Source organism: Cricetulus griseus, chromosome 2, assembly GCF_003668045.3.
Source record: "Cricetulus griseus strain 17A/GY chromosome 2, alternate assembly CriGri-PICRH-1.0, whole genome shotgun sequence".
NCBI lineage: Eukaryota > Metazoa > Chordata > Mammalia > Rodentia > Cricetidae > Cricetulus > Cricetulus griseus.
In genome coordinates, this window is record NC_048595.1 from 88,845,961 (window position 1) to 88,869,746 (window position 23,786).

Below are 23,786 nucleotides of genomic sequence, written 5' to 3' on the forward strand. Positions count from 1 at the left end.
TATGAAATCACATGCTTGTAATCCCAGGAGTCTGGTGACTGAGACAGGAGGGCTACTGCAAGTTGGAGACTAGCCTGGGCTAAACATGAGTTCAAGTTAGCCTGAGCTATATAGCAAGATCCTATCTATAGACACCAATAAAAATAAACAAAACAACCAACTGAGGATAGATAAATCAAGAGACTTACAGCAAACATATAGCTTTCTCCAAGCCAAGGATCTCTCAGTGGCTCAGAGCCACATCAGTGACCAAGCTCCTATAGTGTACTCAGAGCAGAATTACATTGCTTTTACTTTCTTGCTGGATATTTCTTCAGGCCAACTATTGAACACAGGGAGGCTAGCCAGCTTAATCAGCTCTAGGAACATGCACTGGGTTTTCTCATCTCGATTGTTCAAAGACCTTCACCTGGGCCAAAGCACTCACCCAGCCCCCCAACCGGTGAAAATGCTTTTTTGACAAGGCAGAAGTCAATAAGAACAGCTCACCAGGATGCTGTCCCTGCTGAATAATTTACAAAATACATGAGTTTTTAAAAAGCATGGTTAATGCTGAAGTTACTTATTCCTTGGACTTTATAAGTTTCCCAGAGACCTAAGAACTATCAGAAACAAGGCCCCATGGCTAATCTCCTTGCTCCAACTCTGATCCCTAGTGGAGCTAAGCAGTTTCATGGCACTAAAACAGCTCATCAGGTCCAATGCTCGTGAAGCAGATGAAAAGACACGGGTTATGAGTGGGTGGCAAAAGTGAAGAACCAGGCTCTGGGCAGCTTCTGTAAGACGGTCCAGAGTAAAGTGCTCCAAAAGGCACAGAGAGAATCACATAACACCCGCCCCTTTGGAATGTTGTAGGAATGAAAACGATGATGGCTGTCACAGCTTAGTGCACAGCCTGGGACGAATACCATGCAGTGACAGAGACAGCACAGCTCCTGGACATGCGTCACTCAAGTAAAAGAACATGGCTTACCTAAGGGCATCTCCCGAGAAACCTCATGCTTCCTGAGTTTTCTGTTAGTTTATCTTCTATCTGAGATGTTAGTTAGCTTTAGTGGGTATCATTTTTTTTTAAAATAATTCCAGGATTAAGCCAAGGTAATTCAGACATTTCTTTTAAACACAAAACATTGCATTCTAAGCTATTGGTAGCATCAACCAAACAAAACATTGGTGATTACTATGGTTTTATGAATGAAATTTAATTTTGCATTCTCTTTAAAACTGAACATGCAACCATCCCAAGAATAAATATTCCAGGAGACTTTACATTTCACTCAAGGCCATGGGGTAGCCAACTCAAGAGAGTGCCGAAGAAGTATACCACAAATACCAACTCACCAGCATGGGCTTTGAGGATATGTGTCTTCAGCCGGCTGTTGTAGGAGGACTTGAAAGAGCAGAGTTTGCAGCGGAACGGTTTGTGGTGTCCATGATGGGTCTGCATGTGACGGTCCAAGCTTGAGATGGAAGAAAAGGAAACTGGGATTAAAAACCAGAAATATTTTCCCACTGCTCATCTAAACAGCAGAATTTTAAACCGTTCCAAGTCTTCCCTGTTGTTTCTAGTGACAATGGGCACCATAACCAATAAAGAAATAACAAGGCCAAGTTGTGAGAGGAACCTTAAGAGGAAGAGAATCTGGAGGAAGAGATTAAAGGAGCTTTCTAGAAGTCCAGTATGCTAGCATATAACTGTGATCCTAGTACTTGGAAGGTAGAGGCAGGAACATCAGGAGTTCAAGACCAGCCTTGGCTACATGGTAAGTTCTAGGATAGCTGCATGAAAGGAGAGAGAGGGAGGGAGGGAGTACAAGCGTGTTTCAAGGAATCGTGTGTGCAAGGAAGGGGTGGGCCGGAAACGCCCTCCCATGAATACAACTACAGTTGCCTCACATCAGTCTTCCCAGAAGCAGTTTATGAGGACATGACTTAATTAGGATTAACCCCTAGCACTTCTTAATAATTATTAGTCTGAAAATTAATACATCTAACCAGCAAGGTGTGGGATGTTCTCATTTGTACAGTACCCCAGAGAACTACATTCCATTCTCAATGACTCATGTGGCAGTGTTGCTGCTTACCATTGAAACCTGAAATGCTCTCTGAGCTCCACTGCTACGGTACCAACTGCCTCCGGGCAGCTCCCTCTGGATGTCGGTTAGCTAGCTTACACTCAGCACAGGCGACACAAACCCAGCATACTTTCCTACAAAGCTAACTCTCCTCATTTCCGTACATGGCCCTGCCATTCGCTCAGCCAACCAAAGTCAAGGCTGGCTGAACTACAGTCAGACTGCCTGAGACAGAATCCCAGCTATTTACTACTTATGAGCTATGTGGCCTCAGGAAAACTATTTAGTTTCTTTAGGCCTCACTCTTCCCATCTATAATATGGAGATAATAACGGGGCCAGAGCTCATCGGCCTGTTTTGTAAATATAAAGAGGTAATAATTGAAGATACTTAAGACAGTGCCCGCTATATCAGCAGGTGCAATAATTGTTAGTAATTACGAATATGTTACTCATTCCAGACTCTTCCTTTTGCCAGTACTGTAATTATAATGCACTAATTCCTGGCATTTAAAGACATTCTAATAGACGTCTATTTAGGTAGCCAGGAGGTAACTTCCACTCTATGTTTTCACATAAGTTAAGGCTATTTAAACCAAACCACCAGCTAGGCCACAGTGAGGCTGACATCCGCTTCACCTTGGACCCTCTATTCTCCTTACCCTGACTTCAGGCTCCATCTTCCCATGGTAAGACTCGACTCAATATCCATAATCTATGAAACCCTCCTAACACTCCCCAAGCAGAAGGTGCATTGTCCTTTGTTAAATTTCACAGCACTTGGGGCTGGGAAGATGGTTCAGTGGTTAAGAGCACTGGCTGCTCTTCCAGAGAACCCAGGTTCAATTCCCAGCACCCACAAGACAGCTCACAACTGTCTGTAACTCCAGTTCCTGGGAATCCAACACCCTCACACAGACATACATGCAGGCAAAAACACCAATGCACATGAAATAAAACTAAATAAAAATTTAAAACATAACGAAATAAATTTCACAGCACTTCATTGAAATCTTTTTAAAAAGTGTACTTTATCTTGCCCAGTCATATTTTGTTGATGTTTTCTTTTTCATAAGCCAATTGTATCCTGCTTATCTTCATATTTTCCTAAGAGGTAGTGCCAGCATAAATTATTCTTTTATTCAGAATAACTTACTGAGGGCCTATGTGCATCGCACAGTTGCTTTAATACTTAAGGAACTGAAAAGAATGCCAGTTTTAATGCTGCAGTATGGATCAGATGTTAGGCTCTGGATCACAATAAAAGGTATGTCATCTATTCTACTCTCCAGAGAAACATGGTCTCCTCCTGCTTTCAGTAGTTTCATCAGTACTTTTTCTCATCGACACAAACAAACCTCACTCATTTTCAATTACAGCAGAAAGAAACAGTAAGCTAGCTACCTTCAATATTCTGCCATCCCTAAGAAGAGGAATATTTATGTGATAGAAAGTTCACTCTTCTCAAAAGTTTACTCATCTCAGAACCACGCTCCCTTCTCACCACCCCAAGTTCCCACTTTCAAAGCTGTGGTGAGCAATGGGACATGGAACATTCCTGCTTCTTAGACTCCCCAGACTTTTAGCAATTTGTAAAAGAGAGACAGAGACAAAGCAAACAGAGACTGAGACAGTGTTTTGCCCTGCACCTGCCGCAGCATGCATAAAGTCAGACATCACTTGTACAAGTCCGTTCTCCCGACTTCTCCCTGTGGGTCTCAGGAACTGAACTCTGGTTGCCAGGCTTGGCAAGAGGTGCCTTTCCCCACCCCTGCACCTCACTGGTTCCCAAATAACTCCTTAGCGTCCATAAACCTGCTACCTACCAATGACTCTTGAGTCACACAGGTTTACAGGACTCATTTGCACACTTGAACACCTCAGCTTTCAAATAGAACTTGACTTCTTTAAATGATACTTAAGCTTGGCTAAATATTAGGTGGCTCTAGCAGTAAAAACATCTTCCCTCTGGTAAACTATCACAATTCCACAATTTCTCAATTTGTAAATGCCCACATTGACTACATCTAATGACATCTCATCACTACTGCTCTTAGGGCCATTTTATAAGTAAGAGTGAAGGTCAAAGTCTCCCTATATTTGGGGATACCTTAGCTCAGGTAGGAATCATGCATTGAGCTTTCATACTCATCCAAGTATCTGTCTGTCTTGTCTGTCTCCTGCAGCAGCTTAGCTGCTTTCCCTAAAATATCTTCTCCTAATAAGAATGACAGACTACCCAGTGTCACTTACTTGTGTCTGAAGGCAGAAACAAAGGAGCAATACTGGCAGCTGTACTTGTCCTCTCGGGTAAACATGGCCAGGGCCAGGTGGCTCCTCTCATGAGAACGCAGCCCCTGCATGGACATCAGGACTCGGTCACATTGACTGCAATGGTATCCCCCCGGCCGGGTTTCATCCTCCAACATTCCATCAAGCAAGCAGTGTCCACCATCCACCCGGCCCACCAGGGTGCCACTGTCGTCTCCAGCTGCTTCCATTCCATCCAGGAACAAGTGGGAAGGGTCTTCAGCCTCCTGCTGAGAGAACCACACACACACACATGCCCCACCAACAAAATAAATATTCATTATTATTACCCCAGCTTTCTTCCTTTCCCATCACTCTCCCTAGCTCATCAGCATTTCCTGCCAACGTTCTCTCTCCTGCCTCTCTGGCTTCCCATAAAGGGCAAGTTTGAGTGGTATTTCTTCCACAGCAGTGTTGGTTTCGGGGAGACTTACGTTGTGGTATGGGTTTTCCCAGTCTGAATGAAGATAGTTCACTCATTACCAATCTTAAAAAGAAATTTTAAATTGTGATCTCATCTATTCCAAAATAAAGTTGGATTAGGATTATAGCTCTGAGAAGAAAGGAGGAGAGCTGAAGGGATAGAGGAGGAGAAGGGAGAGGAAGGGAAGAGAGGAGAGGGGAAAAGCATGGTCTGGTGGTGGTGGTGTTGGGATCCTGCTGGGCGGCCTACAAGTCTATGGGGTTGGCTGTCCTGCCTCCTGACTAGGAGCTCCTGTTGAGACCCTGCAGGGGTGTCCTTGGTGTTCTCTGTCCGCCTTGAGACTAGGCGTTCACTTCCTTATTCCCTCCTTCCGCCTAGGCCTACATGCAAGAATGCAAACTATCCGCCCATTGTGGGAGTGTGAGGTGGGGGTGGGGGTGGGGGAGCTTGGGGACATGGACCTTGATCTGAGCAAATTTCCACTGTGGCTGCTGTTGATATATAAGTCTACTCCCCTCTGAAATAAATGGCATTCTCCTTGCAAGAATGACCCGTTGTCTTGTCTTTATTTAGCCCGCAGATTCCCTCACCTGAACCCATTAAATGTTGTAGTCCTGGCCATTACAGGTTGTTTGAATGTGAATGCCCCTGTAGGTTCATATTTTTATGCTTGGTCCTAATTGATGAACTGTTTTGAGAAGGAAGGCTCAGGAAGTGTGTGTCCTTACTGTAGGTGTGGCCTTGTTAGAGGAGGTATGTCACTGGGGATGGGCTTTAACGTTTCATGGCATCTCTTCACAGCAATAGAACAGTAAATAGGACACTAGCCATTTAAGAACCCTGGGCCAAGCCGGGTGTTGGTGGTGCACGCCTTTAATCTCAGCATTGGGTAGGCAGAGGCAGGCGGATCTCTGTGATTTCGAGGCCAGCTTGGTCTCCAGAGTGAGTGCTAGGATAGGCTCCAAAACTACACAGAGAAACCCTGTCTCGAAAAATCAAAAAAAAAAAAAAAAAAAAAAAAAAGAACCTTCAGCCATTTGGAAATTAAGTAGGGCAGAGATCTTTGTTCCCTACCTCTATCTTGCAGATAAAAATGCCACCTCCAAATGAAGGGTAATGTGTAGTTAATTCCAAAAGTTAAGGAGCAGTCTGATTCTTACGGCATCAGCTTTTGAAGTAGTTCTTTTGGATTACTGAGTTTTCTCTTGTGTCAATCTAGGAAGCAAGCTTGGGACACACTACAGTAAAGTACAAGCTATCTCCTTTGTCCCTGGGTTGCCAGTGTTCTCATCAAAGACAAGGGTTCAGTGTTCAAGAAAAGATAAGCTTTACCTTCAGAGTAAACAGGACACAAAGGTCAAGAAAGAACAAATAATAAAAATATATTCCAATATCCAGATGGAAAGGGCAGAAACCTAAATTAATTTCTGTGTTCAGAAGTGGGAAATACTAACTGTATTCTAGAAGGAGAATTAGCTATTGAAACAGTAGCTGCTATTTGGATTATGATATTCAAAACAGATCAAGTAAAGGTGAGGTGGGAGGGGGAAGGAAAAAGTGGCTTGCATCTCACGGAAAGAAGGGTGCTGCAGAAAAAAAACAGGTCTTAAAGGCTTTTATTTTATATTTGATCAATGCCCCTACACACCTAAAAACACCTAGAAAGAAGAAAAATACCGATTCTCCTGGACTTCACATGTCATTTGCCTAATGACAGTATGAGTGAGGAAGCGGGAGGCCCAGATGATGGGAGCAGAGCCCACTCAACTCCTCCCATGAGCTCTGACAATTCAGAATGAGGATCGAGTGACAAGCAGCACAAAATAGCATGGCCCCAAGCCACATGAGAATGTAGGAGCATCATTGTCCACCAAACTGTCCCCCAGAATCAGAAATCAGATCAAAATCAAACCTTTCCCTGAACAGAATGATGCGGAAGGTCCAACCTGCAAAGAAATCAAAACAAGCCAAAGCAAGCCAAGCATAACACAAGAATGCCCGCATCCCAAGCCACACTCTGCCCAGCGCTTAAAGTAATGGGTTAATAAATAACACACACACAAATACACACACATACAAATACACACACACACACACACACACACACACACACACACACACACACACCAGGTACCTGAACCTTCCCCTTCTCACCTTCACGGCAGCTGACACAGATGGGACATTGCCGTATTGGACATGCTTCCGGAGGTGGTTGCAGATGGCTCGGAGCGTTGGGTGCACTTCCACGCAGAATTTACACTTGTAGCCAACCACTTTCCTCTCCTTGATCTTTGGCACCTCTTCTAAGTGACCAAAAGGCTGGGAAAACACAGTGGTAGCCATCAGTACACCACACCCTCCCTCAAAGGCAGGCATCTTACAGTTTACTGGATATTGTATTTTAAAGAGGATTAGTCAGATAAAAACCAAAGGAGACAGAGGCAAGTATATCAACTTCATCAGTCAGGACACATTGCCTACTAGTCGCAGTTTCTGGAACCCAGTTAGGCTCCAGCTGGTGAGGAAAGATTTCTGTGTAGAAGCTCATAGTCACTGTTACTAAGTCATCTGACTTTCAGACCAGTCTTGACTACTCAGGTGAAATGTTGCACAGCTATTCCTTTAACGAACTTCTTGATTAAAAAAAAATTCTATTTCTTGAGATGTTAGGTTCCTGAAGCAAACACTGGAGACCAAGCCATGGCTGAGAAGGGCTAAGGATGCCAAGAGACAGCCCACAAATGCCTTAGGAATATTGAGCATTGTCGTCTAACCGGGCTTCAGTATACACTATTTGGCAGGAAGACATACACAGAAACCACCCCAAACCTCCCCTGGGGAACCATGGGAGGAGTCAGAGGGAGAAGGGGAGGAGACCAGGAGTGGGGTGAGCATAGAATGGGAGATAATCAAGCTCGAAATGTTTAATTGACTTATTGAGCTCTCTGGCAAGCTAAGTCACTAGGAAGCCTGCAGCAGTTTGGCTGGCAACGAAGAAGTGCATGTGGGCACCAGTGATGAGAGGCCTCCTGGGGGAAGGGAAATCAAAACATATCCTTACCCTCTCTTGTTTGAAATCTGCAAAAGCACCATCTGCATATTTCTGCTTGCTCAAAAGCTGTTTCCTCCTCTCCTGACGTTTGGCACGCTTCTGGAATTCCTCATTGTGAATGTTCAAGTGTGAGGTCAGCTCGGCTGTGCTTTGCAATTTGCTATCACAGTGCTTACACTGGAAGGTGGAGTTCTGGAAGCGGGGGCCACTGCCGAGAATGACGAAATCCCTCTTTAGGTCCCGGCTGTGGTGGTCTGTGTAATGCATGCACAGCAACTCCGCCGTGCTGAAGGACAGCTTGAAGCATTTGATGCAGCGGAATGGGAGCCACTCGATGTCCTGAGCTTCGCCCTCCACCTCGGCTCTCTCAAAGCTGCTTCTCTCTTCTTCTTCCATCAATGGGGGTTTCTCATGTTCATCTGCATAGACTGCTGTGAAGTAGCCCCCCAGCTTGCTGGCATGCTGCTTCTTTGGGAACACCCCCGGGTGGCGCTTCATATAATGGGACACGATGCCTTTCTTGCTGAAAGACTGGAAGGAACATAAAGAGCACTTTTTCTTCTCCACAGCCCGCCGTAGTTCCTCACTCAGCTGAGGGGAGTCATCTTTGGGTGGGGATGGGATGATCACCTTGTTGGGCTTGTCACTGATGGTCCTGGAGGCTGCAAGGCAGTGGGTGTAATAAGCATCAATGTCGTGGCGCTTCTGGTAGTGGGCTGCCAGTCCCTTGCGGATGGGGTTGGTGTAGGCACACAGGGCACACTTGAAGAGATTGTTCTTGCCCTCGGGCTGGGCACGGACATTATTGTGCTTGATTCGGTAGTGCCTGGCAATGCCCTTCCTCGTGGAACAGAAGTACTTGCAGAGCTGGCACCGGAACACAGTGTGGGAGACCAGATGCGAGGTAGAGAAGTGAGAAGTAGACATGGGATCATCTCCCACCTCCTCCTCAGTCACTGAGATCTGGGAGGGGCTCACTTCAGTGGTTATCTCAGGTTCTAGGGTGACTGGCAGCTTCGGGGGAGATGGGGAAAAGACATCAAACTCAGGCTGGTTGTGGTACTTCTCATAGTGGATTTTGAGTTTCTCTAGAGTGCCATGTGTATATGGACACAGCTTACACCGGTAGGCACCAAACCCTTGTTTGAAAATCCTGCTTGTCTCCTCCACGTCATTCTGGGATATGTCAGCAGACTGTTCCACGTCATGCACAAAGTCCTCAGCGGTCACCTTGATGGCCGGATGTCGCTTCTGGTAGTGGGTCAGGACACCATGGATGCGAGTGTTGATGTATGGACAATGCCTACATTTGTAGACGGCACCTGGGTTGATGTCAATATCCTGTGCAAAATCAGCAGCCTTCACTTTCATGCCAGGATGCTTCTTCCCATAGTGGGTAAGGAGGCCATGCAAGTTGTTGTACTCAGACTGGCACACGGTGCACTGGTACGGGGTGGAAGATATAGCAGGGTTAGCTGAAGCCAGGTGGATGCTTTTCTCTGGGGAAAGTCTGGCATCCTCTGGGCACTCAGCTTCCTGCTCAGGGAGGGGGGTGGGCAGACTGTTTTCACAATTCATGGGGCCTATCAACTCTTCAGGTGCAAGGATGGCCTTGTCCACACCATCTTTCTCCTTGATGATGTCCAGCAACACAGATTCATCACCATTCATGGCCCAGGGGTGGAATGCTTGGTAATGATTGGTGATGTCCCAGATGGAGACGGCTTCAAAAACACAGTCCCTACATCTGTATGTTTTGGCTTCAGCTGGCATGGTCAGAGTGGGAGAGGATGGGTCTGGCCCAGCCCAGAGCTTGGTAGCCATGTATGTGTAATCTACATAATGCTCAGGGTGCCGCCTTTGATAATGCAGGAGCAAACCACTGGGCTCCATGTGGGAGTAGATGCACCACTCACAGTGGTAGCCAGCTTCTATCAAGCCATCTAGAAATGCCCATCGCATGATGGATGTGACTGTGGCCTTCAGGGCAGGGTGGTCTTTCTTGATATGCTTCCGCAGTGCATAGAAATAGGGGGAGGTATATGAGCACTGCCTGCATTTAAGCGCTCGAAGTTTCGTTTTGTCCCGTTCCATACCAGAAGCAGGGAGAAGCACACAACCAGCAGGCTTCTGGTTTCGGTCACAGAGGCTTCTGATGGTGGCTGTGTGCTGCCTGATGACATCTGCATTGGCCTTGAAGTCCCGGTGCTTCTTCTGATAATGAATGAGGACACCTTTGACCGTCCGGTTCCCATAATCACAGTGCTGGCAAAAGAACATCTCGGTCTCCATGGGAGGGCAATCTCTCTCAGAACTGCTCCGGTTCAGCTGCATGGGGGCAGAAGGCCGAGGGGAATCTTGGAGCCCTTCGGTCCCTCTCATCATTGCAGCTGTGGGAGGGGCCTGTCTGATATATTTGGCAGTGACCTTTATTTCTGGGTGTCTTTTCTGGTAGTGAACAAGCACCCCCACAACTGACCGATTGCTGTAGGAGCAGTGTTTGCAGTAGTAAAGCTCAATACTGAGGTCTGGTGGTGGGGGTTGTGGGGGGGGTGGGGAACCCATGTTGGACATTTTGGGAGACAATGGAGCACCCACCTCAAATGATAATTGGGAAAGGGCAGAGCCTCTGTCCACAGACACCATGCGCATGGTTTTCTGGATCCTAAAGTACGAGGCCTTTTCTTCAGGGTGTTTCTTCTGATAGTGAACCAAGACAGAGTGCATGTTGGGGCTTGCAAATGAGCAAACATCACAATCATAAACAACAACGGTGTTGACCGAAGGGTCCTTCTGGCTTTCACATTCTGGAGTAAAGGTCTTGGAAGGAGTATTTTTGTTAAAGGTAGCTGGCATACCACCGCCACGAGCCACGGGAGTGGATGTTGCCATGCTCTTGGGAGCCGAATTCAGAATCTCCCGCAGGGTTTGGGACTCAGCATTCAGTCCTTCCTGCTGCTCCACAACATAGCTTGAAAATATCATGGCATTGTTGATTTTCACCGTGGGATGCATTCTTTGGTAATGTGGCATCAGGCTTCTGACATTTGGGCTTGTATAGGAGCAAAACCGACATCGGTAAATCAGGTCTGAATGGTCAAAGTTGAGTACATTCATGGCCTCTGGGTGATGTTCACCATAATGCTGTTGGAGGTCTTCAAAGTTGGTGTAATCGATGTAGCATTCCAGGCACCTGTACACTGCACTGTGGTCATTAGGGTCCAAGATATACCTAAAGCTGAACTTAATGTATGGGTGCATCCGCTGGTAGTGCGTGCTAACACTCCGGGCAGATTTATTATTAAAGTCACAGTGTTTACAATAGTAAAGCCTTCCAGAGTCACCAAAATCTGTATTTTCATTATTGTGTTCTGTCCCATAAATAGGGGCTTGGGTGTTCAGCAGAGCCGCGTTGGACACTTGATGATCTTTCATGCTTGTTGAAGAGCCATAATAATCCTCTTCATCTTCAGAAAGTGTGAGTTCAATCTCCGCCCCATTGGTGGCATTGTAGTCATGGGTGATACTTCTGTAGTTGGGCTCTTTCTGGGACTCACTGGTGTCTCTGGCCCAAATCTGTTGGGCTGAAAAGGAAGTGGGAACCTCCATGATGGGTTCTGTTGGCTCTTCTTCCCTGTCTAGCTCAACCTCTATCTCTACTTCATTGTCATCATCTTCCTCATCATCATCCTCAACATTGATGATCGCATCTTCCTGCAGTTTGGTTTGGTTGATTTTGCTCTGCAAATTGCTTGCTATCTCGTCGATCCTTGTCCGCTTCTTCACAGGTGATAAGTCAAGAGGAAAGTCATTAGCAAGCTTCCTAGAGGCCTTAGCTACAAAGTTATTCTTGGAGGACAACCCAAGAATTGAGGTCTGACTTTTCTTCACAGTGTTGCTGGAAGAGGGGTGGCTATCTGTCTCGTTTTCCAGTGGTAGGCTTGAGGGCTGCCCCTCGAATTTTGGCAAGTTGTCGCAGAATGAATGCTTGTGCTGCTGATGGACTCTTAGCCCTTTTAGAGTCATGGTGGAATAACTACACATGGTGCACTTGTAAGGGTGCAAGGGTGGGACCTGTGTGGGTGGCTGTGGCTGCTGCGGTGGCGGTGGCTGTGGCTGGGGTGGCACCTGGTGTGGTGACTGCAGCTGTAGTGGCGGCGGCTGCTGCAGGGGCTGTGATGGTGGTGGCGGCGGCGGTAGTGGTGGAGGTGGCTGTGGTGGCTGCTGCTGCTGCTGCTGCTGCTGCAAGGGATCCAACATGACTCCCGACTTTCTTCCATTGATGCTGGAGCTCTCGTAAGATACCATACCTTCGTTCAAAGAGGAAGAGAGGCTTTCACTTTGAGAATTCACAGCATCCCAATCTGACGAACCCGTGTGACACTGTTTATGAGCCCCAAGTTTTAATGAGCTCTTACAAGTAAATGGACACTCATCACATTTGTATACAGCTGTCTTTCCAGATAAGTGGATGTTCTCTATGTGGCGGGAAATGCTGCGCCGATGCATGGTGAGGAAAGGACAAAAGGGACACTGGAACCTATTCATGAACCTTCTAAATGGAATCCCCTTGGTCTCTAACAATTTGTTGCCATCAGAGCCCATCAGCTGCTCTGCAGACAGGCCTGATGCCTGGTGATCCATAACACTTAAACCATTCTCACTGTCTATCTCATTTAACTCCTCATCAGAACTAGAGTCATTCAGCATGCTATTAGTGTCCAGGTCAGCAGACGAATTAGTCATGTCAGACATTCCATAACGGGACCTATCTGTCAAGTTCACAAGGCCAGAATTATGAGGTGACTTCGGCTTCATCTGAGGGTAAGACATAGAAGAAAACTTGGAAGCTGAAGAAGAATTAGGTCTCATGATGGAGTTGCCCATGGAGCCCCTGAAATTGGAGACATTAGTATTGGGCATCTCCCGGCTTGCAGCATTCATGGATAGGTAGGGGGAGTTGGATGTGGGGCTGGGTTCACTATTGTTCTGCACTTCTGGTGCATTAGTCCCTTCTTGCTGCTGCCTGATACTGGAGAGGATCTTAACCATACTGCGGTGTTTCTTCATCATGTGATCGCACCAGCGTTCTCGGCGGGGGGTCTGATAGCTGCACCACTCACAGCAAAAGTTGCCTCGAGACTTGGTCAAAGGCTTGACCATGGATTCTAAGATGCTGCGCTCCACAACCTCTGCTGGTAGTTCCTTGCAGGGGTCCTGCAAGGACACAGGTGGAACCACAGGGTCTGGCAGTGGGGCAGGAGCGGGTGGTGGTGCTGTGGTCTCTTTCAAACTGTTCTTGTGGTACATCTTCTGATGCTTAATTATCCTTGCCCTCCGAGGTGATTTGTATGTGCAAAACTGGCAAGAGAATACCTTTCCAAATCCTTCGTGCATCATAATATTATAATTTAAGGACCCTGGGACAGGAGGTCCTGTTGAACTCCCTTCAGCTTGAGCTCCATGGACCTTCCTAGTATGTTCTATGAGGAGATTTTTTGACCTGAAGTAGCGCACGCAGAACTTGCACTGAAAAAATTTGTTGGTTGGTTTGGGGTTAGGGGCAATATGCTGACCGTAATATCCTGGACTGTGGCCATAGTAACTTCCGCTCCCCAATGCAGCTGCACTTTGACCTAAAGAAAATATTGAAGAAGAGTAAAATGAGAAAAGCAAAGCAAGGGACTATATAAAATTCATCCACACAAACCAGCACCATTATTGTAGTTATTCTTCACTAATGAGCATCACGTTCAACAGGCATGGTGACTCAAAATGAGCTTCAGAAGACTAACCACAGAGCACTAACAATGAAGATGGCATAGATAGCTTAGATACAGAATAAACACAACTTTCATCACTGTAAGTTTTATTCTAGAACTTTTCAAGACGCTTTGTTTTTAAAATTAAAAGCAGGGAACACAGGGACACTAAAAGGATCATCACCTAAGACAACTAAGAGAAAAAGGATACCCAAATAGTAAAAATGGCTTTCAGAGAGTAAGAAAGTACAGAAACCACACATAAGAGCTATGGTTTCCAGTTTAAAAAAAAATAATGAAAGAGCAATTAAGCTTTATCAGCCATGTGAGTTTAGCGTAGAATTACCTGATAAATCAAACTCATCCTTTATAGAAGAAAACTCCACCTCTGTCTGGTTACTAGCATTCATGGACCCGGATCGTGGCTCCTCATCATTGTCCTCTGCGACATCAGTGGGCTGCAAGAACGCTGTATGGACATCCTGGATGTGTGCCTTGAGATCTTCATAAGATGGGGCCCGGAAGTCACAGCCATCGCACTGAAGCACCTCCATGATCAGGGGTTACCCTCTCACATCAGGAGCCTGAGGCAGAAGTCAGAACCAAGCATCATGAGGAACACACTCACCACAAACCTTGAGTGGCTACAGATCCGCTAATGGAATAAACCCCAACATCAGTGCATTTCTCCTGCTCCTCTTTGCCAACTCGAACACTGGCCAAAGAAAGGCAATCAGATATAATAGAGACAAAATCCTTGACTTCCTAACTTCAAAGGAAAGAAAACCCAGATAAATGTTTTCTGGTTTGATAGATCCTCAAATGCCACTTGTCAAGGAAACATTAATACTTCAAAAGTTGGTGCAGTTTTTTTCAGTTTCTCCACCATATTCAGAAGTCTAGGTAACTTAATATTGATTCTGATTTCTCCTTGGACTTTTTCTTTTTGAACTATAACCTTCTAAGAAGGAAAAAGGACATACCCAGAGAAAAGCAAGGGAATTTCCATTTCTTTTACCCAATTTCCATATTATTACATTAGTGTTTTACCACCAAATGGTAACAGGATTAATTCTTAGAAATGGCTGTGGCTTTTACTATTACTTTTATTATTTTAATAACTTTATTGATATTGGGGTTCACATCTTTCTTCCTTTCCCCAAATAGTGTAGCTCTACCCTGCCATGAGGTAAGTGGTTATTTGCTCTTTTACTACCTACCAATTAAAACCTAACAGCTTCTCCAGTCTAATTAGGTCATAAAATATTTCTCATGAGATTTCCAAGCAACCAACTTTAGATGACAATTCAGTTTCTGGTTTAAGATTGTACTTTGGCACTTGGGTTTGCATTACGACCACAGAAACTAGTAGTTCTGAAGAGGGGTTTCTGAGACAGGGCTTTCCTTTTCTACTCCTATCCTATACAAAACAACAATAACAAAGTCAGCTGGTGGGCCTGGTGTGGAATAAAGCAAAGCATAGTCCATTTGCCTTATTCTGTAATTCACTGTGTGACTGAAATCTATGGAAAGCTTCGTGCTAGCTCAAGGGAGAGTCCTACCATGAAGAAGTCAAAAAGTATATTGGGGAGTCGTAGCTCTTCCAGTGTTGGTATATATCCTTGGGGAGTTACCCAATTAATATCTGAATGAGTAAGTTACTTCATGAAGTGTATCACAAACCCTACTAAGTCATTGTAATCTAGAACCAAGTGTCTTAAGAATTCAAGTGGCAGCCAAGTCGTTTTATGATGCAATTTTCTATAACTCGAATAAAAGTCACATGATTTCTGCTGGAGGAACAAAGTCTAGTCATAATGTGTCAGTGGAGTGCAAAGAGCCGTGGGGTGAGGATTTTGTAGGAGAGCATGCTTCTGCCAGTAGCCTGCTAAAATAAATTCTGGCGAAGTCCAGCTCGGGACAGAGCTTTGCACAGTGAGACAGAGATGTTTTACCTCCTCTTCTTTTACCCAGCAGTTTATCCTGTTTCAATAAACATAGAACTGGGCACCAGAGTCCTTCAGCTAACTAAGTCTCAATATTCCAGATACACAAGCTTTTATGTCTGAGCACCAGCCTAAATTGTGTGGAAGAGGTTGCTATCAGCTCTGGATCAAATTACAGCAGTCACTGAGGCCCCACCCCACTTCTCCTTTCGCACAGTCCATTAGACCTGAAAACAAATTTTTCCATGGTGCAGACGACGACTCCTGCATTTAGAACACTTCACAGAAAAAAAAAAAAAAAAAAAAAAGCAGATCATCCAATACGCACTCCCCATCCCCCAAGCTTAGTCCTTTCATCTCAGCCAAGCAAGCCACAGCTCTGCTGAATGTGTTTATCACCCTTTCAGGAGATAGGAGCTCCTGCGTCACCGTCACTGAAGCTCTAAGACTCTAAGCTGCCCTAGTCCACTGAGCTAGAGGAGCAGCCATTTTAGCTCAGAGCTTCTCCTCCGTGCACAACATGGCTTCTCTTGGATTCTGCTGGGCTGACAATCACAAGTGAAACGCTACAAGGGCAGGCTGGGCTCCTCCTAAGCTCCGCTCTTCCCAACAAAGAATTAACTGTTTTCATTTCTTCCCGAAAAGCAGCACCTTTCTCCTCAAATGACATTCACCAAGATCTCCAAAGGTTCTTTTATCCCATGATTGATAGGCTGGCCCATCAGTTCCAGCAGAATACTGGTTAGATCAGGATGTCCCTGGGCCAGATTTAGGGGTGTCCTGGAGAAGGGACCTCCAGAATGCCTTGGTTTCTTGGGAGTCTTCCTTCCACACACAGAAGACATACCATCCGAGGCTGCTAGCCAGATTCCAAAGTCTAATGACCTTTGTTAATCACCAGCCAGTCTGTCTGCATCAGCAGACCCTGCCAAAAGACACACCCTTCAACACAAAGGCTGTAGCTATTCCTTTTTAAAGAGGTTCTGTGAAAGCTCCATTGTGTAGCTCAGAGGAAAACAAAATCCCTTCCCTTCCAAACTTCAAGCCTTTAGAAATAATGCAACAAAGGGCTTTCTGCTGTGTCTCTTTTGGAGACTTCGAGCCTGGTTTGTGCAAAACATCCACAAAAATGGCCCATGCTTGCACCAGGAGAGCGGAACACCTTCAGCATGGAGGCAGTCCAACATGGAGATGAAGTTCGTCTCTCCAAACACTCCTCTAATAATCTTGGTGTCTTCTGAAGCTGTTATCTCTCAAGGATGCTAACCTCATTGGATGCAAACACTAACTGTCTCCTTGTTCAGCTACAAAGGAGATTAAAGGGTTATGAGATCAGAAAGAAAAAAAAAAGAGCCACTGATTTGGAAAAAGAAGAGATGATGAAAGTGATTTTCTAATGGGTTCTAGCTTTAATGTTGTTGCAGTCTTGACCTCAAAAATAGCTCAGAGCCTTAGAAGAGGTTAATCTCCAGGCAGCTCATACAACCACCAGCAGGTAGAGCTGAGTGGCCTTCAATTTGATGTCTGCACCAATACTGCAATGAGAATGTAGCCCACTTTGAAAGCCATTTTGTCTTTGTGTACACGGCTCTCCTGAAGATGCTGACAGGAGAAGAAAACAGAAATTGCTGGCGTGGCCCAAACAATCCAAGTAACTTGATATATTTATGAGACTGTAGAAGTACACACATGCAAAAACCAAGAGCAGGAGAAGTAGGAAAGGACAGCTACCAAGCAAAGGGGACCTGGGAATGACCCATCCATCCATCAATCAATAAGTATGTTTCTGGAGCAGAGCATAATCCTCTAAGAAGGCAACAACATGGGAAAGAAAGATGACACGTTCAAGTCTGTGTATTTGACTGTTTGTCGACTCGGAGGGGCAACGGCTGTAAGAGGCTAACTTAGAAAGTGTCTGCTATAAGACAATGATCTCAAGCAAAAAACCTTGCTCTCATATTTCCTTCATTTAATAACACCCACAATTATGAGATTATCAATCTTTTTCTCACTTTCCAAACCAACACAATTAAGAGGAGAAATGCAAGTTTCTGAACTAACTGAAAAGAAATGTTATTCTTAAAGGTCAGGAGCTCGATATATAAACCCAAAAGATGTCCCCATCTCCCACTACCTGCCCCTTCCAGGGCCATATCTCCAGGCCCCTTAAGACCAAATACGCTTCCTTCAGATAGTTCCACTTCTAATAGGTGATAATAACTGTGATGTGAGGAGACTCCATTCTAAAATAACCTTCACCTCAGTGACCAGTTCTCTGTACAGGAAATCCTTAAACCATCCTTTCTCATCCTCAAACTAGTTTTATCAAATGGCTTCTTCACTTCATACTTAATGAGTTCAAAGTGTAGTGTTTGGATGAGAAACTCTCAAGTCCGTTGTCTATGTTTAGCAATGTCTTGAAGACATCCTTGAGAGTGTTCATAGTCCACACTAGAGATCTGGAAAACACACACTGGAATGAGGAAAAGGGTGGTGTGGACACATCCTGCACTTTGCATCTCAACACTAATCTGCATTGATCCTGTTGCTCACCCACTGGTGCTGAGAACTCCAGGGTCCTTTGTGGCCACACACACACACACACACACACACACACACACACACACACACACACACACACACACACTCTTCCTTCTGGGAAAAAGAAAGCAGTCAAAGCAGTGTCACTTTGTATCCTTCCAAGCTCACGTGTCACTGGAGACCTGAGGTGTCCTTGCCGCTTCACAGCCTTCTCAAGAGCCTGACACTTTCAACCCTTGTCCAGGTCAGCTTGGCAAACACTACTCTTCTAGCTTGATGGCCAAGAGTATAAGATGGTCCTCAAGTCAAGGTTCAACTGTCTCCAGGAAGTGACCAAATGAATACACCCAGGCCCTGCCTGTCTAATCCTCTCTGACCACAGCACTGCAGATCAGAAATGAAGCTGTGAAGCCCCACAGCCATGTGATTAAGTAGCAACTAATTATAACCTTCAAAGCCTTTGAGAACCAGATCCAGATATACCAGAAGGTGCTTTTCCTCTGTCCACTCCAGAAACCTACTTTCATTTATAAGACACCTAACTCCCCAGATCTCCTCAGTCACAATTCTAATGAAGGGCTTGAGTTAACACCTGCTATTTGTCTTTGCCTTTCTTACTTTCCTCTGAGTGGAAACAGGAATTATCCAAGAAGATGGGTAATAGAATGAATGCTTAACAGTCGGACCAGAAATACAGAAAAATCAGCAACCTAACCACCACCCTGAAAAACTGTATTTACAGGTCAGAGGCTATTCATACAATGAGGTCAACAGGTTAGGAGATGTATTAGGCTGATATTTCTAGTAACAAGTCCATAACCTAAGAATAAAGAGAAGTCAAATGCTAACTGACAAACTTGTAAATTCAGGGTTGTTATTCTTGGCAGTGAGGGGTGTTTTGTATCGTTATTAATCATGTGCTCTTGCTGTGGCCAAAGTGAAAGTTCTGCTTACTTAAAAACCATTTAAAGACTCTTTCTCAACAGTACTTAGATGGAATCAGAGGTGGTATCTCTTTCAGAAACAGTAGTAAGAGAGGGAAGCTACAAATATAAATATAGGCTATGCCACTATATGAGCATATATTTTATATGTATATATTGTATATGTATATTATATATACATGAGTTTGCATTTGTGAACTAGCTAATTTTGTAGGTTTAAATTGATCTCAGATAGAGATCTTGATCTCTGGTGGTTTAGCAAGACTTAGGGCAGTCCTGTTCTAAATCAGTATAGCTGGTGTGTGTGCCATTCCTGTGTTAGTTAAGAAAACAAAAACAAAGGATACCAACACCAGGCTCCCTTCATTGATCCCACAGCATTTGGTAGCAGTATAGATCGTGCCTCAGCAGGTGGTGCCTTCAAATGTCCTATCAAATGTTTATACAGTTTGCTACATGATCTAAGCCATTCTGTGTGCTCTTGGCAATTCACCACATTAATGGAAGGTTTAACTTATCACGGAGGATAAATAATTAAGGAATTCAGAAGGGAGACACAGCTGTTCTTCAAAAACAAATTTTCAGAAGAGAAAAGAGTAAGTCGAAGTCACATATATAACCCCCAATGTAAAACAATTTAAATAGTAGCAGGCAGTACCATGAGACCAAACCTTGCCAGTGCATGCAACCTCTGTGGTACATGACCAATCTTGTCCATCTGCAGGTCCTTGTACACAAACACAATATCTAAAGCAAGCAATCTACAGATTAATAACCCAGTCATCTTCTGGACATGGATTCCAGCCTCCAAGTTATTGCTTATTTTAGGACTGCTTTTCTGAATAAAGATTTCAATGTTACAGAACATGCCAGGGTAATATTTCCCAGCAAACACCTTGAGATGAGCATCAAGAGATGTAATTTAAGTAGTTAAAAAATGTCAGCTATGTAAGCAAGAAGTGATTCTGGCTGAGCAACCTGTTATGAGGGCAGGTAGTGAGTGTCTTGTACAGAAAGATACTACAGACAGACCTTGTGGAGAATTCACACATTCCTTTGCAATGATATAAGGCTAATTGAGGCCAACTAGCCAATAGGCAGACTGCCAACACTCCTGTCCTTAGAAAAGGAAGCCTGTGATTTGAACAAGAAGATAAAAAGAGAGAAAAGACAAGAAAAGAAAGGGAGGAAGCTGGGTGGTGTCTCGGTAGCTTTAGACTTTATTGTCTATAGAGGCAAACTTGGAGTTCACCAGGTAACTCTTAGTTCTGAGAAGTGCCCAGACTGTTTTCTTGAGATGTGGCTTAGAAACAAAATGAAGACACCTCTCTCACACTAAAATTCTCAAAATGCAACCACGGGAGGTTGGGGGGGGGGGCAGCAGAGCCAGGCTCATCATGTTCTTTCAAATAATGGGAAAATGTTCTTGGTGTCAAATAAATAAATTAGAAGTGATAAGGCCAGAAGGATTCCCTGAAATGCCATGGGCTCACTGGGAAGTTCTTTAAAAACTTTGAAATCATTCTTACCCTCGAATTTCAAACAAGAGAGAACTGATCTCTGTTTTCCAGAGTCAAATCTCATCCAAATGGCAGAGACAGGAAATCGCAGTGTTCCTTTATAGACTCCTCAGAATTCTGGCTGGATTTTCTACAGACACTTTCCACACTACAAGGACTCTCATTATAAAGATTGTAAAATTAAAGGGAAGTTGCAGATATGCCGCTGTGTTTTCATTACAGAGTTGATTGAGACACAAAGTAAGCAGAACCTACAGTGAAAGCCATCTTCCACATTAGGAAAGACCAAAAAGGAGCATCTCCTCATTCCTCATAGGCTTCTTGGTCCAACTGGCCTTAGACACTGGACTTCCCTTCACAGACCATACTTCTTCTGGCTCCTAAGCCCCAGCACACACAGTGACATTAACTCTCCATTCAGATTTCAATGAACGAATCAGAAACTACCTAGTGTTCAACCACAACAATGGGGAAACAGCTGCTGACTTGAGTATTTAAGATTTGTCTGAGGAACTCCTTTTATTTGGGGAAGGCCCACACTCCCAATCTAACCTCTTGGGAGATTTGTTCACTTGCTCTTTGCCCAAGCAATTTGGACAAGCTCATGTGTGACACAGATGGAACAAAAAACTACAAACGATAAAGACCACACTTTCTCTTATATGTGGAAACTAAAGACAGAGCCTGAGAAGCATATTGTGGGATGGAGGTGGAGAGAGGATGGTTAACAGGTTTAATAGACTTGCAAAGATAAAACTTATATTTTCTGGTGCTAAGGATCAAACATAGGCTCTTATCCATACTACACACTACTGTTTGAGCAACTTCCAAGCCCTGGGTGGAATGACTTTCTAATCTTTTATATAGCACCCTGGGATAACTTTATTTGACAATAGTTAATTGAAAATTCTCCAATAATTAATAGGGAGGATTCCAAATATTCCCATACAAAGAAATGACACAGGTGAAGCAATCCATATGCCATTGACCCCAATCAGATCACCATGAACATATTGAAGACTCACATTGGACATCCAATAGTATGTACAATCACTGTGTCAATTAAAAGCATATTAATTTCTTAAAAAAAGAAAAAAAACTATCCAACTAGTTACTCTCAGTACATGAGAACTGACCTACATCTACCTGAAAAGGTTAGGCCATGACACAATTACTCTTTCAGACAGGCTTTCTCAGACAACACCTAGCATAACAAACCAAGGCTGCTCAGTGATGAAAAGTGCTAAACAGTGTGCTTTCTGGAAAGACAAACCATGGCTGGGTCTCCAGTGCCCTCAAACAAGGTTCAGTCCTGATTTACAAGGCATTCTAAGATGGGGATGTCTGTTTAGTTTATACATAGATCTTCTCTTGGCTTCTACTGTAGCAGAGCCCTTCAGGAGACTATGTTTCCTCCTTATCAAATTAGTGGGCAAACAACAACCCGCCCCCACACACACAAAATAAAAAACCAACATACTGTACATTTACATAAGAGACTGATAGGTACCTAAAATTTGGGGTTTGGGAATCTTTCTCTTGTGGGTTTTTTGTTTGTTTGTATTTTTTGTTTGTTTGTTATGTTTTTTGAGGAATCTCAGGATGTCCTTAAACTCACTACATAGCTGAGGATGAGCTTGAACATTTGACCCTCCTGCCTATTCCTCCCCACAGTTCTAGTATTATACTGGTGTACTACAATGCTTGGTTTACGGAACTCAGAACTTCATGCATGACAAACAAGCACTCTAATAACTCAGCCATTGGGAAATTGTTTCTGACAGCTAAGGAATATTTTTCTTCTTACAATTCTCAACATATTTTCACTAAGTCAATCTGTTCCAAGCAACTGCTGTCCCCCAAGAACTATGAAGAAAGCCTAGATATTTGCCTGCCAAAGCAAATGTATGGACTTTATGGCCCTGTGGAAACACTACTGTGCTTAGATCCAAAGAACTTAAATATGCCATCTTTTTTTTTGTTTTTTGTTTTTTGTTTGTTTTTCAAGACAGGGTTTCTCTGTGTAGCTTTGGAGGCTATCCTGGCACTCGCTCTGGAGACCAGGCTGGCCTCGAACTCACAGAGATCCACCTGCCTCTGCCTCCCAAGTGCGCCACCAATGCCCGGTTAGATAGGCTGTCTTATTCACTATTGAGCCACTAAAAAGAGGGAGGGAAGGAAGGAAGGAAGGAAGGAAGGAAGGAAGGAAGAATGGAAGGAAGGAAGGAAAAAAGGGAGGAGGAAGGAAGGAAGACAAAAACAAAAACAAAAACAAAGAGTGAGCAGATGAGCGAGCCTGCAGAAATGCCTAGCCAGCCAATTAAAAAATTTGTTCTCAGGTCACTAAAACCAGAAAGTGACAGACAGTAGTGTGATGTCTCTGCCTGCCATCTTTACCTTGAGCAAGTCTTTTGAGGCTCTTACTTTGATCATTTTACTAAATGAAGAGATTAGATGGTGATATTGAACCTCTTTGTACAAGAGACCTGTTTTACAAGATTTCCTTCTCACATTTGAAAAGCCACTTTGCTGATTGAGTTCATTTGCTATTTTTATCATCTTCCTGTGGCTGTCTTTCCATCTTTCAGGACTGCACTCAAAGACTCTATCTGCCAAGGGTCTTTTCCTGACAGCGCCATCTAATGTTAGGCACCACCTTTCCCTGGGAGACACCCTTCCTGAAACTGCACACACTGTTTCTCTCATGCTTCCTGGTTTTTGTTTCTTGGTTTTTTTGTTTGTTTGTTTGTTTGTTTGTTTTTTGCTTTTTCGAGACAGGTTTTTCTGTAGCTTTGGAACCTATTCTGGAACTCATTCTATCAACCAGGCTGGCCTTGAGATCAGAGAAACTGGCCTGCCTCTGCCTCCTAAATGCTGGGATTAAAGGTGATTGTCAAATCTTTCATGCTTCCTTATTTCCTTTGTTTCTGGCTTGATCTCATCTTTCTGCCCCACTAGTACATACAACTGGAGAAGAGTATTTCAGATGGCTTTCTCCTTAATAAATAAACCAACTGAGAACAGGTCTATACCTATGTTTGTACATCTGTCTTGTTCACATTGTTGTCTTCAGTCCTGAGGACAGAGTTACTCAGTACGATCAACAGATACACAGCATATAGAAATTGAACTGAAATGATGGAATGAATAAAGGAATCAGAGCTTCCAAAAGATAAGAGTCTACCATCCCACAGGAAGACTGGCCATTAGCGT

The 23,786-nt window shown here is 44.2% G+C and overlaps 1 protein-coding gene across 6 annotated transcripts in view; it reads right to left on the bottom strand.

Annotated features, from left to right (window-relative positions):
• Znf462 (zinc finger protein 462) overlaps nucleotides 1–23,786 on the bottom strand; it is a 133,128-nt gene that overhangs the window by 61,244 nt on the left and 48,098 nt on the right. For 3 of the 6 annotated variants that reach the window (XM_027403064.2, XM_027403065.2, XM_035439875.1), the window contains exons 2-7: nucleotides 13,969–14,206; nucleotides 7,870–13,496; nucleotides 6,963–7,127; nucleotides 4,543–4,614; nucleotides 4,328–4,431; nucleotides 1,342–1,460 (exon numbers count right to left, since the gene is read on the bottom strand). In XM_027403064.2, coding sequence (XP_027258865.1) covers nucleotides 1,342–1,460; nucleotides 4,328–4,431; nucleotides 4,543–4,614; nucleotides 6,963–7,127; nucleotides 7,870–13,496; nucleotides 13,969–14,176 — 6,295 coding nt within the window. In that variant the 5' untranslated portion in view covers nucleotides 14,177–14,206. The remainder of the gene's footprint in view (nucleotides 1–1,341; nucleotides 1,461–4,327; nucleotides 4,432–4,542; nucleotides 4,615–6,962; nucleotides 7,128–7,869; nucleotides 13,497–13,968; nucleotides 14,207–23,786) is intronic. The other 3 variants (XM_027403069.2, XM_027403067.2, XM_027403068.2) reach the window with 3 other exon arrangements.